Source organism: Mugil cephalus, chromosome 16 (assembly GCF_022458985.1).
Source record: "Mugil cephalus isolate CIBA_MC_2020 chromosome 16, CIBA_Mcephalus_1.1, whole genome shotgun sequence".
Lineage (NCBI taxonomy): Eukaryota > Metazoa > Chordata > Actinopteri > Mugiliformes > Mugilidae > Mugil > Mugil cephalus.
Window position 1 is genome coordinate 10,701,966 of NC_061785.1, and position 18,928 is coordinate 10,720,893.

General features: G+C 46.2%; 1 protein-coding gene across 3 annotated transcripts in view; it reads right to left on the reverse strand.

The window, feature by feature from the left end:
* wnk4a (WNK lysine deficient protein kinase 4a) overlaps positions 1-18,928 on the reverse strand; it is a 39,765-nt gene that overhangs the window by 2,499 nt on the left and 18,338 nt on the right. For 2 of the 3 annotated variants that reach the window (XM_047608120.1, XM_047608119.1), the window contains exons 5-18: positions 18,567-18,724; positions 15,446-15,534; positions 15,130-15,349; positions 13,642-14,002; positions 12,791-12,942; positions 11,770-11,843; positions 9,863-9,998; positions 9,260-9,376; positions 7,996-8,157; positions 4,809-4,863; positions 4,430-4,561; positions 2,436-3,268; positions 2,024-2,111; positions 283-943 (exon numbers count right to left, since the gene is read on the reverse strand). In XM_047608120.1, the coding sequence (XP_047464076.1) occupies positions 283-943; positions 2,024-2,111; positions 2,436-3,268; positions 4,430-4,561; positions 4,809-4,863; positions 7,996-8,157; positions 9,260-9,376; positions 9,863-9,998; positions 11,770-11,843; positions 12,791-12,942; positions 13,642-14,002; positions 15,130-15,349; positions 15,446-15,534; positions 18,567-18,724 (3,238 nt within the window). The remainder of the gene's footprint in view (positions 1-282; positions 944-2,023; positions 2,112-2,435; positions 3,269-4,429; positions 4,562-4,808; positions 4,864-7,995; positions 8,158-9,259; positions 9,377-9,862; positions 9,999-11,769; positions 11,844-12,790; positions 12,943-13,641; positions 14,003-15,129; positions 15,350-15,445; positions 15,535-18,566; positions 18,725-18,928) is intronic. The other variant, XM_047608121.1, reaches the window with a different exon arrangement.

Consider the following 18,928-nt stretch of genomic DNA (forward strand, 5'->3'; position numbering starts at 1 on the left):
GTTAAACATGTGTAAAAGTTGTAATAAAAGCTAAACTTGCAAACTGCACATCTTAATGTTGGCTGCATTTCAAAGAAAATAAAACCAAACCATCTTATATTTAAGGTTAAAGACATTCGTTTAAAAACTGTTTATTTGTCCATAAACAAGTCAAAATGAGTTGAAGATGTGTTCCTCCAAAGACTGTAAGAACGTTTCAAAGCTACTACATCATTATTATAGACGCCCTTTTCTAGTTATGTAGCATAATATCTTCAGAATATCTTCAAAGGTGACGCTTACTTCTCTCTGAGTTCCTGAAGTTCCTCCATCATGACCTCGTCGTCGCTGTCGGAGTCGTCGCTGCTCAGGTAGGGGTTGTTGCGATTGTAGGTCATCATCCATAAATGGTGAAGGGCATTGCTGTACTGCGGACTCCCGGCCGCCCCGTCCCAGAGCCTCCCCTCCACCTCGGCGGCCGTCACCGAGAGCCCGCTGTCGGCGGACGTCCCCAGCAGGCTGAGGCTGTACGCTCTCCTGCGACTCCTCTTCTTCGCCCTCGGCCGCTCCCCGACGACCTCTTCCTCCGCCTCGTCCTCCTCCTCCTCCTCCTCCTCTCCCTCCTCCTCCTCCTCCTCCTCCTCCATCTCGTCCTCGTCTCTTCTCTCCTGCTGATGCTGCGGCGGCTGCTGCTGGCTCACGGCCCACCCCGCCTGCTTGTCGACCTCCTGGGGGACCCCCGTCGCCGGGCCCCCGCGGGGGTGCGGGTGAGGGGGGGACATGGTGAGCGAGGTCCCCAGGCTCGTCTCGGACTCCCCCTGCTCCTCCGTGCTGCTCTCCGACGGCGTGCAGGCGCCGTCTGCCGGCTGCGGGGCGGCGGGTGCGGCGCGCGCTGGCTCGGCGGATATGTCCATGCTGGGCGTCACCTGGAATCGCCCGACGGTCACCGGGGCCGACTGAACGGCTGGAAAATATGTTAATAAATGATGTTATTCGACAAATAATAAACGTATGTAAAAGAAGGACACTGGTTTACATCAGTGCTGCTTAGTCGTGTGCCTCTGCTTCCTTTTAGGGCGAATAAGAACTTCCAACATCTGGACAGACAAGTTATATAGGTGTCAGTCAATCATTGGCTAAACAGCAGCGACTGTTCTGTGATCTGATCAGACCCTGATTAATTAAGAGAACAAAGCCACTCAACCCCGATCACAGAGGTCTAATTAAAATCTAATCATGCGTTCAGTAACAACTGTTTATGTTGTGTCTTATTTGCTGAAATAATTATCTGCCACCGCTGACGGATAACTATTATAGTGTTAATTTATTGCAGCGATAATCGCCGATAACGTCGACACAAACGGCTGCCGCCCTGAGATTAAACAGCCTGAGTCACCGCGCTCGCTCGCATCTGCGAGCCATTCAAGGGTTAAATCCCTGCAGTCCCTCAGTTTGCCCACTAAGTGTCCTTATTACAGTAAACACAGAAAGCGTCTGAGCCCGTGCCCGCTGAAACAGAGGGGCTCTGTTGAATGTGGGCTTCTGAGGCGGGTGTAAACACAGACAGGTGTGGATGTGGGAGGAGAGGGCCGTAACGAGCGCAGGCGCGGCGCGATTGGCCGCCGCCCGCGGGGCCGGGGCTGCGCTCACACCTACGTTTGTGTTCACATTCAATGGAACATTACATCCAGCCCCGTGGACCGGGGGCGGTTACGTAACACGTCCAGAGGCACCGCAAACGGGAGACGATGTTGACAGAAAAGAACTGGAAACAACTCAAAAAAAAAAAAGAAAGAAAAAAAGAAAAGAAAAAAGCCAATTGTCCGTAACGGAGCCATATTATTACCGAATACAATTAAAATGGAGGAGAGGGAACGGAAAATATATACGGCTGAGGGCGCGTGTTTGTGGGTGTGCTTGGGGTCAACATAAACATACAGCGTGCCACTCTTCCAGCTCTTCCAGCCCCGACTAGCAACATTCATAATACTAGGTGTTAACGATGAGGCGGCCTGGTTTCAGGAACATGTACGGAACGTCTTACCGGGTTGAGAGGGAGGCGTTTTTGGAGCTGGAGTGCTAGTGTTCATCTTAGGAACGCTGGTGTGCAATTGACTGCTGAAGGATGATAACTGGAAAGGAAAAATGAATATTATTAACATTAGCGCTAAAGTGAACAGGACACGTTCAAATAAAAGCATCGGTCGTGGCCTAGCTTACGTAAAGCTACTTCATGCATTACAGTAAACAGAGTCTGAGCAGACAAACACTTCTTTCAATTAATTCTGTGACAGAAAAGGAGAGAAATGTCTTGCCGATAAATACCTCGATGCTTTCAAATGCTTTCAAATTAGTTTGTACTAATCAAGATTTCTCATCGATAATAATTTCAGCGCTAAGACAACAAGGGTTTGAATGGAACAACAGTCCCCGAGATAAAAGTAGTGACAACTCACAGTGCTTTCTGGGCTCTCCGGGGGTGACGGGGAAAAATCGGACGAGGAGGTCGAGTTGGAGACTTGTGACCTGGGTTTGGCCTGAGCTGGAACCTGGGCTGAGTACGGGGACGCATAGTTGTGCTCCTGGGTCGGGCCGGGGGAACCGGAGTGTCCAACCTGCTGCGAAGGCTCCAGAGGGGCCAGCGGAGGAGTGGAAGGCAACGAGGGTGGAGAGACCGGATACTGATATTGTGGATGGTGAAAACCGGCTCCGTCCATCTGAGGCACATGCTCTTGGCTGTGGTAGACATTGTGCGTGGGGATGCCGGGCCCGGGGTAAGGGACCTCCGCTTGTTGAGTTTGGTAGTGTTGCTGGTAGACGGAGGGGTAACCTGACTGAGGGGCCATGTGACCGTGCATCTGGGGGTGGAAACCTGGAAAGGAGGGAATCCCTTGTGTGGGGAGGCTTGCAGGAGGGATGAAAGACTGAGCCATGCTCATGGCCATGGAAATTACATTAGCCAAGGAAAACAGGGGCTGCGTATGGGGAGGCCACATGTTGGGATGCTGAGGGGTAGTTGGAGACATGTTAACGCTCTCGTTGCTGCAGGGGCTAGGGGTCTCTCTCTGAGGCACCGGGGAGCCGGGGGCCGGGGAGGGAACGGACGGGAAGGTGGGGTTACTGGCTACACGTGTGAGGGGGGGGTGGATCCCGGCCGGCTTCGGGGAACCTGCGGACCCCGGATATGGGAACGGGAAGTGAGTGTTGCCCATGTAGGGCACGTGGTAGTGCTGGTGATGAGGCAGTAGCGACGCAGGGTGGTGGTGTTGCTGATAATGGTGAGGAGAACCTTCAGGGAAAAGAAGAGTACAACAGTTTTAGTTTGAGGTTTAAAATCCGTCATCAGGTCACTTTTTAACATGAGAGACAAGTCGGATCTTAGGTCGTTCCTGTCTTTCCAGGGTGTTGTCAGCCTGGCTGCTCCTTCCTTCTCCTGCCAAGATATACACCACGCGGAGCATAAATGCTTCCCTACGTTTAAATAATGCGTTTCCATGGTCAACACAGGCATTTTGTTTAACGCAGCATCGACCCCAATTGCATTAGTGAGCTTGAGCAGCCTGCATGGCTGTGAGGGATTGAGCATCAATGGAGCGAGTGAGGCTTTTATGTACAAATTGTTTGGAGCGATTTAAATGGGACACACATGTGTGCACACAATGAATGGGGCCTGATTATGAGATTAAAGAAGTCATGATTTCTACCTCACTCCTCGGGGCGAATCGTTCGGGATGCCAATATTCTAGCCCCATCCATTGATTTGACATTTACCTCAACAATGGCTCCACAGTTTCAAACCACACCTTCTGTTGCTGATGATGCAAACCAGCCTCTACTGTTTCCACGCTGATGGAAACACTGGTTAGGCAACACTCTGTAATGGTGGCGGGCGGCCAGGAAGCATTGTGAAAGCAGCCATGCAGCGGACTCCGGGGCGGCGGGGAGCGGGGACATGGGACGCGAGGGGACGGGGATGTTCGGATGGAGATCCGCGCTTAAATTGTCTTCGAATGTCCCTCCTGCGGGGGAAGCGGGCTTTGACGTAGGAAGAGCTTTTCTTGGAAGTTCGACAGGAGTTTGTGCTGGCGAACAGATGTTGCCGACTATCGCTGCGCTGGACAAATCTCATGCTTCACAGCGACAGCATTCACAGCTCCCTGAAAGCCAGAAAGCGGCCTTCAGGTGAGGTAATTACCCAAGAGGCCCCGCTGCAAGGCAGACACAGACGGAGGCTTTGAGGTGTGGGGATGGCGGATGGCGCCATGCGAACGTCTGAACAATACCAAGAAAAGGCAACGAGGAGGGGAGGGGGGGGTTTATGGGGTAGCTGAGCTTTGGTTTGACTTATTCTTTGCCAAAGGACTGTAACCATTTTTCAGTGTGCTGAAACAGTAAACAATGCCGGGCTTCTTCACGTAGGGACCACAGGGAGGGGTAGAGGGCTATTTACCTGGGGCGTTGTGGAAAGACTGTGAGCGTATTAGAGGTCGCCCAGGTGAAGTAATGTCTGCACCGAAGACTTCTCCATTGGGGCATGGAGGGGAGCCACGTACACCTACGCTCGGGTTAGCCACACTGTATTCTAGGACAGGACACACACACACACACACACAAACATGCATAAGAGGACGCTCATGCGGATGTGAGTGCAAAAGTAATCATGCTCGGTCAAACAGATGCAACAAACAAATGCAAGTTAATCTGTTCGCTAAGAGAAAGTCTCTATGCAGTTCATACATTTTCTTTTTTTTTTTTTAGTTGTAAGTGGTCAATTCATTTCAGATCTATGTTAATTCTGTATTAAGTTAATCAGATCACATGAGACTTACCGGGCAGAGACGAAGACGAGTGTGTTCGAGGCATCGTGTGACTGTGCAGATTGGGCTGCGAAAAAAACAAAAAACAAAAAAAAGCAACACATTTGAGACTCAGGCTCCAACTTTTTTTTTTTTTTTTTTTTAATTTCTAACAAATATGTTCCATTACGCGCTGACGTCATATATTTGACGTGGAGGAGTCTCTAATCATGGTATGATTGAGCTGCGGTTCGAATTTAGTTTAGATGCATAATCATTGGCACTAGAAGCTAGCTCGACTTCCTGCTAATGTCATACTACGTAATATCACAGATTTTGTTCCACTATGAGCCATGATGAGACCTCACTTGATCTGACATTTCCCATAATGCAATTTCCTAGTGTGCAGCTTATTTGCTTCTTTAATTAGACACTTGTTAAGTCTCCGTTAATGCAATCAGCTGTCTCAAAACTCAAAGGTGATGTATTTTAGGTCACCTCTTGCGTGAAAAAGCTTCTCACAAAACTGGCCAACGTTATACAGATGTTCTGGAGGCCGTGTAATAACTCCTCCAGAGCCGACCCTGACATCTGAAATCTACATAATGACCGTTTAAGAAAGGCGCTGACACAGTGGCTCGGAGACCTGACCTAATGCTGTATATATTACTTGCCAGTGAACTGCAGCTGATGTAATGGAAACAATTTTTCTCGACTCTGTTAGTACCAAGACGACTTTGAGGAATTTTGGTGGACTTAAACAAATTAAGTTTACGTGACGTCTTTCAACTTCCGAAATAATAACAGCTCTAATCCAGCTCCATCTGCTCAAACAGAAGCTAATTTTTCTCCGTCTCTCGGGATGCCAGTGACGCTCTGTCAGTTTGAGATGGATTGCCTTAAAACTTGACACATAAATACATGATTCCCAGAGGAGGAATGCTAATAACCGTGCAGACCCACTGGCGTTTCCTCAATATTCACTTCTTCTGCGAAATATCTCAACATCTGCGGGTTGACGTTTGAAATGAAATGCATCAACAACTCTTGTATGGCTTTGGAATTAGTAGTATGGACATAATATCCCCATTAGCTTGTCTTTTAAGTGTCATCTGTACTTTGCTTTCTGTGTTAACTGGCACATGCTACGATGCTAAACTGTAATCATGTTACGCTGCATACCAGCTTTACACCAACATTATGGCAACATGGCTGCAAACCCTTCTTCTTCCAGTGGTCGGTAACTAAGAGCAGCTGACAAGTATGGCTTTCCAGGGACTTAAGCTCCATTTATAGAAGTTATAAATAGTCCCTCAGAATAGCCCTAACCCTACCTCAGAATTTAAACAGCCAGAACAGAGGTGTAGATAGATGAGTCTCTGGGCTTGTCAGTTTCTTCCTGAGTTAACTTGGCCTGTTTCTTTGGCTGGGCAGCTCTGAGGAGCGGAGCGGAGCCATAATGGTTCTTTGGAGAGGTGGTCCTTACAATAATCACATGTTGGGGAGAGGCCAGAACACATTTGTCCAATGTGCTACACGGTAATTACGCAGCCAAAGAGTCGAAAAACATGGTGGCAGATGAAGGTAGATAGTTGGCACCAAATGCTTCAATGTTCCTGTAATTCTCTTGTGCTGCTAAAAAACCACACATTATTCTTTTGTGTTTCTTTTATGGATATCCAGTGAATTTTACTAGAGGGCACAAGAAGATTTTGTTCGTTGTGTTCTACAATGTGGAACATATCCTGGCAGGACATGCACTTCTCTTCCTTAAATGGACAAACAATATCTGATTATGCATTAGGTCACTGGTCTTCAACAGGGGGCCCACAGACCCCAGGGGGGTCACAAAATTTTTGGTTGATTAGACATTATTTGTCTTCCCCCCACAAAGTTGAATTTATTTAAATACACATGAACACGAATCCAACATATTTTAGTAAAGGGATAAATCGAGGTTGTCTTTCAATCAGCACTTCTCTCATTCACGGATACAGGAGCTGCCTCAACAGCACACACACACAGCCGAGACCTGTCAATCTGAGCCTCCTGTACGCAGGAGGCCCCGCCCCCATCGCTGCTGAGCCAATCACGAGGCTGAATATTACACGCTGACTCTGTTGGCTTCCCCGCAATTGGCCGAGAGCATAATCATTCCCCAGGCGAAATCCCAGACATAGCTTAGCAGAAGAGACGCTAACAGCACAGCTAGCTCCCGTCAACATCCACTCATCAAGGTTAGATGAACTGTGTGCTTGTCATCAGGGTCAGACATCTCACTAGAGTGGGAGTACATGTCCCTGCTACATTTAGCTATGTTTAAAGTTAGAACTTGAGCCTGTCAATTATTTTCCTTATCTGTCAATATGTTAATGTTTGCGTTAGCCACCCTACCGTTGCAAATGCAACAATGATTATTTGAACCTGTGTGTTATTTGAATAATTTGAATAGCTTAGTATTGAATGCAAAATGATAATAATAATGTATGTTTAAAAATAGCACTAGGCCGAGCTTAATATAGAACACATATAGTCGGCAGTCTAAGTCTTAGTGCTTGGTCTCACCCTCAGTTTGGAGGTCCTCAGCCTGAAGACTTCTGTATTAGGTCATATCTAATACAGGATGGCACTGCTCCTAACAACTGCGCTTTCTTTAATTTCTTTTCCTGGACGCTCATTTTACAGTTTCACAGAACCTCAATTCATAAAGGCTTTAATACATCCAAGCATAAATTATTTTGCCCGTTCGCTGTGGGCAGATGTGCTGGAAAGTTCATTATGCCATACGCACTGGAAGGAATTTGTGGTTTTTGTGGTTGTGGGAACAAATACACTCGAGAAGAAAAAAGAGACGCTGGACTTTTATGGGTGTTATGACATCGGTGCTTTTAGTAACATTATGTTCTAAGCGAAGGCTTTGCCTCAGGTGGCTGTAAGAACACTTAACCTTCTATCTTTTAAGGGCTTTTCTCCAGGGAGAGAGTGGACAGCGAGGAAGGCACTCCGCTGCAGAGTCGGAAGCAATGCGCCGCCGCTTTCCATTTACGCCAGATTTATGGGTCTGCCTTAGGTAAGCACGGCTAGGAACGCCGCAGCTGATGTAATTTATGACGATCAGACAGCACAGTAAAACCCACGCTCAGTCACTTCCTTTGTGCTCATCTAACGATGCCGGGCCGTGGCGCTTCCTGGGGAGGCGCAGGTGCCCCCCGCCGCTCACCTGTGAGGACGACAGCGAGTTGACCCCGCCGTGGAACGCCGGCTGGGCGAGACGGTGGACCGGCTGCTCTTTGGCCATCAGAGCCTCGGCCCGTTTGATGATGTCGCCCATGCGGTGGATGAAGCCCTCCTTCTCGGACGGCAGGATGAACTCATTGTGCACCTGGATGCAACACAATATACAACGACGAATCAAAATGTGTTTTGCAGAAAAAGACTCATTTCAAATCTATAAATACACTGTATATTAGAAGTATAAAAGCTTTAACTTTAGCTCTAACCTGTACGTAAGTGCAGTAAATTAATGGAGGAGTAGAAGAAGAAGTGCTTCCAAACATTTCCACACTAACTTGTTGTTTTTTCAGCAAGTGCTTATTCTTAGGGAAAACAAACTCCGCGTAAAAGCCACAGCACAGCTGTTATTTCTGAGGAGGTTTTGCATATTGACGCAGTTTTCGCTGCGAGTTGCGGGCCGAGGCGTGGCGTTTCGTTTCCTGACAGCGTGGCATAATTCTGCTCATTTAAAGTCCTGTACTGAGAACCGCAGCTCTGTTATGATGCCAGGCGCCCCCGCGGAGCCAAGACGCAGCAAACAAAAGCCCACTGTGTTTTAGAGTCCCGGTGAACAAAAAGTCCCCCCCACCTCACGCGTCCGCCGAGCAAATAAAAGTCGACGGACAACAACGCCAGGGATGGAGCTGCTCACCTGCGTCACTTCGCTGCGAGTTTTGATATAATATCAGTCGGAAGTTAAGGCCGACAAACAGAAGCCTGTTAACTGGGGCACGATGAATCATGTGTACGTTCAGCTGAGATAGAGGAATCTGCCACCCTTATCAGCTGACAGTGAATTCATTTGTTTATTCCTGCACACATCATAGAAGCTTCTAAGAGATTCATTCCCCGGGGATTATTAGTTTTTTTCTCTCATTGTTAACCCATTTAATTCCTTTTATCCACTTAAGTAACAGCCCACGCATCAGTGTATTTAGAGATCAAGAGACGACTTCCATCGTGTTTAAATTTAGATTAAAGAACATGTGACTCTGGTCTATTGAATACACTCTTTAGCGGTTAATACTGTCAAAGTTTAGAAAAGTTTTTTTTTTTTTGCCCTGCTACTCTGTCAACCACGTTGCACAGGATCTCTTTAAATTTAGTTCTTTGGAGATATGTTCCATAGTCAAATATCGCAAGAAAAAAAATAAGGAAAACAAAAGAAATACTTGACAGGTGTGTCAATCATCACTTGGCCAGTGACTAACCATGACGGCAGCGATGTCTTCGGGGTTATCTCCATCCAGGTCGAACTTGAAGGTCACCATCTTGTCGTTGTGCGTTTGCAGCTGACACTCCACCACCCGGTCAACTTTATCAGAGAGCTGCAGAGACAGAGGACCGGTGTTAACGACAGTTGCCTGTTTGCCCTCTAAAACCAGGTTAAACACGAGAGGAACTGTGTGTGTGTGTGTGTGTCTAAGCAAACATGTAGTCCTGTGAACATTTATACGAGTCCACTGTAACATGCAGGGTATTTATGTGTATTGTACCATGCCCTCTTTGTGTGCACATGTGGTTATGCATGATCTGTTTGTCTCTGCCGCAAGTGCAAACACACTCATTAAAAGGCCACAGAGTGTCCTGATCAGAAGAGTAATGTAGTACTGCGGTAGCCGGGGGAAGGACGGCATAGCCACTGATAACGTAACACAATCAGGGTGGGGCTTCACCGCTCATAAAGAAAATAATGCCTCGGCTAATTTAATCATTCCATCCAGGTTGATTTATTTGTTTATCGTGTGGCGCAAAAAAAAAAAAAAAAAAAAAAACGAGCGCCGTAATTAAACCAAATATTTGATTTGTGGTACCCCTGTGATGCGAAGCCTCGAGCGCGCTCTCCTCCTGAACAGCTTGGTGGCGGTCCGCCTGGCGGCCGTCTTCTCGTTCTTCTCCGACAGGCCCTCGTAGCCGTCGCTCAGGCCCGAAGTGACGTCGGACGCGTAGCTGCGAAAAGAAATACGTCGCATGTGCTCCCGGTTAGAGAATACAGCCCGACAAAGCCGCTGGAGCATCAAGCAATTACAACGTCTGCGGAACAGAACCGAGCGGCTGATTATCTTAGCGTCACCCATAATAATAAACAGCACTCGGAAGTGTCAAATAATGTCGTGATTGGTTACAAAGGCATGTCTCGTGGGTGTAAACAGTCACATTATGACTACACAGTTTAACAACGGGCCTGAGTGGCTGGTCTCCGTCCTGAGAAAGCAACACGTCCACGTGATCTGATGTATTTACACAATCGTGCAGTTTTCAGATAACTGGATTCTGTGAATTTTATAAAAAGCTTCGGTTCAGCTAATTGCGTCTCTTGGGCCTTTTTGGATCGCTGTGGTTACCGGCTCCCCTCCGTCCACCTCCCCCAAGCACAGGCTGCAAACATTTACGGGCCTACTGGTTGGCAGCGTCCACCCCTCTCTATTTAAAAACCTCCACCTCACGGGTAACTCCGGTTCAAAGCGAGCGCCTGTTTTCACCTTCAAATGCCGAGTACGTGGAAACTGGACCAAAAAAAAGGCTGAACATTTGTGTTGATACTGCAAACGACTGTTCTCTTTGTGGTTTCTGACACGCGGTCCGGCTCATCATTAATCAAGGGCTTTTCTCAGAGGAGGAATTAAGCAACTGGGAGTATGTTTTGGATCCTGAATAGTGCGTGGCTAAGCCGTTGCGAAACAAGATACTCAACCACTCCTAACATCTGAATGAGTCCACCATGGACAAGTCAGATACTGTCAAATTAGCTCTTATTTACAGTTGCCTTGTTTGTCTGAGACACTTTTAGAAATATCATGCAAATTCGTCAACTACGTGATTGGTACAGAATACAGTATTAAAGCACAAAAAGTTCAGTTAGTACACAAATTTGTGGATTTTAAAGCAATTTAACAAATGCCACATTTACATGGGTGCTAGTATTCCATTAAAAATCGGAAAAATTGCCAAAGGAGACTAAAAAATGTGGACTGAGAGGAGCGGTGTTGACCGATTCTTTTCAATAGGAAAATATTAGCGCCTAGTAACTATCTGTTTGTTTCTCTCCAGTTGGTATAAATCCACGCTTCCTGCACGTGTTCGCCTCCCGTTGGGTAGGGACGAGTTTCCGGGAGGGACAGAAACAACGACCAGTTGTTTAAACAACTGTTTGAAAAGCTGATGTGGACGGCGGCATAGAAAACACGGGTCCACACTGGTCGTCTTCCTCTATCAAAATAAAAAAAAACACATTCTTCTTCTTCCTGTGTTATATTTCCAACAGAAACAGTCAGATGATGAAATCTGGCAGCCGTGGCAACAAAATAAAGTTGAAATCTCTTATCAGAAGATGTGAGAAGAGTTTATGGGATAACTGGTTAATCTAAATAGCGAGTCAAGCAGCTGTATCACATCTCAATTTGTGCCTGGCGACAAAATCATTCTTGGTAATTCCCCCCACCCCCACCCCCACCCTGTAACATCCCAGCTGCAAGGGTCCAGTCTGGCTCACTTCAATAAAAACAGCCTGAAACACAGCCTGTCCATCGCCTCCAGCTTGTTGTCGCAGCCCCACAGATGTGTGGGAGGAGGAGGAGGAGGAGGAGTTACAGGAGCACGGCTTCCCTGCAAAATCTCACTATGATCTCCAGGTCTGTAACCTCAATAAGGAAGGGACTATTGAGCTCCACTGGATGGCAATTAAAAAAAAAAAAGAGGAAAGGAGGCTGAGGATTTTTACCTGTCCACGGGGGAGTTGAAGCCACTTGGGGGGCCCGAGTTGCCATGTTCAGTGTTGTTGGATACGGCGATGCTCTGTGAATAGAAATATACAGAGGGATGTGGTAACGTAAACATGCATGAAGGCTTTCACTGATTACTTTTTCATTTCAAGATTCAGCAGCAGAAGATAGTCTTAGTATTTAATTAGATTCAAACTAATTATCTCAACACAAACGCTTTGTTTTCTTTCAATTTGCCATTGCTTAAATAATAGTCTAATCTAACTATCAATCCGTTCATTGTTCGGACACGTCTGGTCATATTTTTAGCCGTGCTAATGGGTCGGCTCAAGCTTAAGTATCTCAGGACCATGACATTTCGTACATGCATTCGTGGTTGACTTTGGTAAGTTTTCCTTCAGCCCCACCACCACTGGTAATGTTTTAGGCTTTTGAGTGAAGTGTTTCCATATATATATATATATCCATATATCCATATATATATCGACTCAACTTCATGGCCAAAAGTTAGGAGCAAGCTTTTAGCAATTCTGTTAGCTGTGGCATATTATTAGCATGTGGACTATTGTTATTCTTCCTGAAAATATCCACACTATGACCAAAACACACATGTTGCCATGTAACTGTAAAACAAAACATGTGTCCGCTTCAAAAAAAATATTGATAAATACATAATTATGTCTGAGCAGAAGCATAATTTAATGATTGTAACCTATGAAGTGACGACATAACTAAGCTCACTACTTAATCTCTCCATCAGGTTGGGGGTCATTGGCCTGAAAACGTTGGACGCCCCTGATTTAGAGCATGAGAACATAAGTGCTGATTCAGGCACTTGTCAACATTATCACATTAGGCAACATTAGGCTTTTTCCACATGGTACCTAATAAAACAGTTGGACCTTGTAGCCCACATTTGATCCTGATTTGACCCTTCTTGACTACGTTGAAAAGGGAGGTCTTGTAAAGTCTTTAAAGTCATCCTGTTTCGATAACATGCTCTTCACCGGCGCCACTCACCGAAGGGAAGCGGAGGGCCGGGACGGGGTGACCGTTCACGGCGGGGGTGCCGGTGTGCGTGGTGGGAGGGGTCACGGGAGCGCTGAAGCTGCCGGCCTCCAGCGGATCCTGCAGCCCGGAGGAGCTCAGATAGCCGTCCGTCTCGCAGTCAGCTGTTTCAACAAAGCACATAAGCCGTTAGCATGTGACCGAGCCGAGGCCTGACATGCACACAGCACGCAGGCAGTCACACACAATGGAACGCACACATCTGAATGAGGTGCACTGCACACATCGAAAACAAGAGGGGTTTCATGGTGATGTTTAACACACTGTTTGACAATCAAAAAAAAAAGTGTTTTAGACACTGAGAATAACAAAAATAATTGAGAGATATTAAATAGCTACAGCACAGCATGCATGCACACCATGACATAAGAGTTAGAGGAACTGAATAATTTAGTTATCCACAGTTTCACATTTCACTGTGTCCCTCCCATGTGCTTCCAGATCGGAACAGCTTTCTGTTCAGTACATTTGCACAAAAGATGCAATGAAAATAATGTATCTGCGAGTTTAAGATGATGGGAGAGGTCACAAGTTTACTGCATTAAATGTGTCTCTCTGCAATTAAACACAATTAGGTGCAAATCTGAGATACTTTGAGAACTTCATCATCATATGTTTTCATATCATGTAAGCTTTGGGTTTTTTTTTAAGGCTGTGCAAAACTCTGGAGAGAAGAACGGCTGTCAGGTGAATTCTCTATGTCGTGTGTCCTCGGCATGCAGGAGCACGTACGAGAAGATGAATTGCGAGCTGCAAAAGTATGCTTATTTATGGCACGGGGGTGCCACATCAGGGGAGCTCACAATTAGCCGAAGACAAGCTGTTGTGGCGGACGTGGAAGTGCTGGTCCGCCTCGGGCTCCTCCGGCTCCGCGGGGTAGCTGGAGCTGACGCCGGAGTCCACAGAGCTGGTGACGGGGGACAGGATGGGGGCGGGGGGCGTCAGGGCCGGCGTGGGGGACTCTGCTGCAACGACGTCACCGACCTTCGGCGAGGGCAGCTGCAGCTCCGGTTCCTCGTCTATGGCCTCCTGCACCTGCTTCTTCTTCCGCTCCTCGGCAAGCCGCCTCAGCTTCTCCCGCTGCCGCTTGATGGCCGTCACCCTGTCCCGTATGGCCTTTGCCACGAGCTTGAAGTCCGCCTCGCACACGAAGCCGAGCACGACCTGCATAACAAACGCGCAGGGATGCGTCAGGGTACAACATAAGCACGCGTGTAAAGTATGTTGTGCTGATGCAACGTGTGGAGGGCGCATGCAGGACTGTCGCACTTTGTGAACTTATCACGCCCTAACATCTGTTTTGAAAAAAAAAAAAACGAACACACACGGACTGCAGCCTGTCACTCTGACGTCTTGAACGTCCTCTTCTGACACCCGGTCCAGCAGAGTGGGACAGCCTCTCAACACGTAGTCAGATTACAGCAGATCAGCCGGACTAGATGTCCCCTGCTGATACTAAATTTGTTCTTGATGAAAACCACCGCAAAGACGTAAACAAGCGAGGAATTGTGGCTCGCGTTTTCATTAAAAGTGACCTCTGCGGAGGGGGCTCGAGATGACATAAGGGCCTGTTTGGTAACCATTATATTATTAAAGACGTGACCTGGGCTGCTTCCTGAGACACGCTCTCGCATTTCGCGCCGCCGATGATTAAATGTTGAGTCGTGACCTTGACACACTACGCAAGGTGCACCCTTTATGGCTGCATTTCAGTGTCTGCATTTCTGCTGCCATAACCGGGCTGTAAAACGAAGCATAATGAAGCCGAGGGGCATTAAGCGCGGCTGCTTTCACCGCCTGAGGTCAAAAGGTAGCCAACGGAAATAGACATTTGCTCATTCACTAATATGATATGACGTTAGGTAATCTTGTAACAGAATATTAAATTACCACATAGAGATGCATCCTGAATTACGCGCTGAAGCTGTGTTTTTTTTTTTTAAATTTGTAATTGCTAACACACCAAAGTAATTCGAATTAAGAAGATTGCACTTTATCTTCTAATCAAACTGCTTTTTTCAAAGCATCCAGATTGAGGAGGATTTTAAGGCTTAACTGGGATAAAAAAAAATATTAGGAGGCTATGCCTTCCTATTAGTGTGACCTTCCCCCCATGAAGAACCTAAAAAAGCTATCATTGTAAATCAAGTTTGAGATGGAGATAACACGTGGGGGTTTCACGGAGGCGGCCTGTATCTCTTCTGATCTGGAATCAATTACTCTGTTTCCTAAACTAATGGCCGCCACAAACTGGGTCAGCGAAGGTCGACCTCACGGGATCGTCAGCCTACCATCTCCTGAGCCACCTCCTCGGGCACGTCCTTGTAGAGCTCGAAGAGGAACTCGATGGCGTTGTTGTCCTTGTACTTCCCGTGGAGCTTCTTGGTGTCGTCCATGCGCAGCCACAGCTTGAGGCCCGGCTTCACCATGTCGTCCTCCTCCGCCAGCTCCACGTGCACGCCATTGTTCTCCTGGAAGAAGGGGTGGTCCAGGAGGTCCTGAATGGTGTACCTGTAGAAAGCAAACCCGTTTGTCATCCTTTTAATATGGAGACGCTACAACTTTTGATCCACGCACGCTGATCCTAATGCGTGCTTTCTGTTTTACCTTTCATCTTTGTCCATACGTATGCAGCCCTCAATGATCTCCTTTAGTTCTGGGACTTTCACTTTGTAGAAACTGTCAGGTTTAATGCCCTGTGAAAACATTGACAAGAGGGTTACTGAGCTTCGTTTTATCCGTAGGGCTTCAGTCTTAATATAAAAAGTACAGGAGAGTTTTTTTTTTTTTTGTTCCATTTGAGTGTGCTTCAAGCAGATCCCTTCCTTGAATTCACCTCACACGTCTCCTGTCAGAAGACTCAATCAAAGCAACCACTCCCACCTGCGCTGCATGTTAACGTAATCCTCTGCTTTGTGACACGGGCCACCAGCCAGCATGACATTCGGCTCTGCGATCATGTCAACACCAGAGGAGAACATTACAGGGAGCTCACGGAAATGGAAAAACCCTGAGATGCTCCTCTCTTTTTTCCACTTAAAACCAATCCGGTGAGGGATTCTCATAACTCGCAACAGCTGTAGCTTCTGGGCAGAGTTTATCTCCAAAATATTTAGGCAGGACTTCTCACTTATATGATATAAGAGTTTGTTTTTTTTTTTCTCCCCAAATGTCACGACGGGAATGTACATAGATTACAGCAGAGCTGATAAGAAAGGAAAAAGAAATCCAAGGTCAGAAAGATGTTTGGCCGGCAGATAACCAAGCAACCTGAGGATGTTAGGTCAAACACCCAAATAATGTGATCTACCAGGAGAAGCACAACACCTTCTTATCACATTTAAAGACTGACATGTCACACAGTAACTTCCTTTTTGTTATGACCACAAATCATTTTCTCAAGATATTTCTGCTGCTTGTAAGTAAAACAAAGGACGAAGTGTCTCAGAGGATTGTTGTACTATAATTGAATGAACAGCTACTATACTATACATGCCCGTGTTACCCGGATGATTTTGAACAAAAAAAGACCCCAAAAACAGCTCAGTGCAGTCACAGACATGTTGTTTACATATAATACGATCAAGAAAAGTTTCTCCTGTCCTCAGAGGAACCTTCTCCTTAAGTCAGTTCTCCATTGATCCAGATCTAATTTGTGACAAAGGTCCTTTCCTTTGGTGACAGAGGTTAGATAAGAGCCTGACAAACACGCTGGTGTCATATTGACTCTGTTAAGTGTGTTGTACCAAGAGCACTAGGATCCGTGCATTCATGCTAACTCCATTATTTTGTACGGAAATGAGAATGAAGCATAATTATGTCCTACAAGTAAATCTGTGCGATACACTTTGACATCACTTTCGACATACGACTAATTCTGTGGCTATTTCCCCCGCTGAATCACATCAGATTAAATAAGCAATCTTAATACCATCATGTACTATTTATAACTAAAGACTCATTCAATTTATTTATTGAGTTTTCTGGTTTCTATCCAAACTATTTATTCAAAAAGTATCTATTACAGTTCCATTTCTTCTATCGATGTGCACTGGACGCTCTGTATTCCTCTACACTTTCCCAAATTGTGTGTAATTACAAAGTCAAATTTAATTTATTGCCCCAATAATTTAATCTTATCTGCGTTTCTCGTTTCAACATTCATTCAGTCGTTCATTTCCTGTGACTGCTTGTCCTCTGGAGGGTCGGGGCATGGAGGAGGGGACTATCCTGACTGTCACAGGGTGAGAGGTGGGCTAGGGTTGATGTTTGAAGAACTCCACTGGCTCAATCCCTGTCCAACACTTTTGGATGAAGCTGAATGGCAACTCCGATGCCTAGGCTTTAACCCCCCAGTACCAGAGTTGGGCTACACTACTGTTCCCTTGTGTACAGGAGTAAATCCCTGCAGCCAGGTTGTAACATCTGGAAAACTTCCTAATAATGCCGGATAAATAAAGTTACAGCAGCAGGTTAATGACCCCCAGATAAGATTAATTAGTGGTGTAATGCTCGACTGTTTGCATACTTCTGGCCAGTCTGTATTCTTCTAGTTATTTGATGTAAAATGAAAACACAAACAAGACTCTTATGCACTCAAATCCAGCTAAATATCTTCTGTACTCTTTAACAGTAAGTGACTTCAAATGCAAATCAGCCATTTAAATAGGTTAGTATTTATGTTAAGAAAAAACACAACAGGCACCACTAATAAATTCACACGTCATCTGAACTTAAAACATTACCAAATCATGAAAAGGACAGCCAATTAGTTTTTTTTTTTTTGTTTTTTCTTAAAAGGCTAAGCTTCACCGACTGCACACAGACACTTTTACAATATAAACATTATTACAGTGTGTTCCTGTTTGCGGAGGAGCCAGACCCACTCTGACTTGTTGGCATTGTCCCGTTCTCGCTTTCCAAGCTCCGTCAGACGCTGTTTGTGTTGCATATGTGACACACACGAAAGAAACAGCCCTCTTTGTAAAGTAAAGAGTGAGACACATTTTCCAAAACATATAATTTCTCCGTCGCCTCCTCTCACCCACGGCGGCGTCAACGCTCTACTTAACACCCGGCAGCAGCCTCGGAGCCATGCTGAAATGCTACCGTCTCAAATCTCTCCACTTACATTTCTTTATTTTTTTTTAAAGTATGTCTCACTTTTCTCTCAAAAATGAAATGAGGTCTGTGCTCTCTTCGTCCTTGGAATGATATCTTCCGATGCAAAAACTTTAACATATTTGTGTCTGCAAGCTAAAGCAGTTGGATGAAAATGTAATATACATCGTTGTCAAGGAGACACTTCAGTTTTCTGTTCCAGCCTTATCATAACAAAGGAAATGCTGCAGTGAAAATGATAGCTACAACCAGTTAGGCAAGATCTCTGAACTGGTAATGAAACTGGCAATCAGTGAGTGGAACATGTGTAATCCTGCGTCATGGCTGCAGGCTGAGAACAGAAATGTGGTCAGGTTATAGTACAGCTCTGCCTCCTGAGCTCGTAATGGACGAAAGTGAGCCTTTAATAGACCAACCGAAGCCATCGTCCCACGTGGGCCCCGCTTCTTTCCAAGTGTTCAGGGACATTTGCGTAAATACTGTGAGATATCCTGCTTCCTGTCTGTCTAATCTCAGTGTGCATGCGGAGGAAGGCAAACACATGCGGACAATTACATTTAACATAGGGGGAGGAAATTAGGGCATCCTCCTCTTTCCTTTTACTCACACTGGTGACTTTGCGGTAGATCTGGGCGGCGTTTTGGCACTCAGAGTACGGGTACTCAGAGGTGGCCATCTCCAAGATGCACATTCCTAAGGCGTAGACGTCCACCGCTTCGTCGTACTTCTCCTCGTACATCTCCGGGGCCATGAACTCTGGGGTTCCTGTCGGTATTCAGGGGCAAAAGTAGAACATGTAAACCCAACTGTCATCGATAATCACCTCATAAAACGTGATACGGTAGCAAACAGCTGCCTTTTCAAAAATGCTTTTAGCTTAGTTTTGGTCTCTACCAACTCCTGAGAGAAATATCAGGTTCTTTAGCAGCTAAATGTTCACCAGCTAGCTGTTAACAGGGTGACGTCACA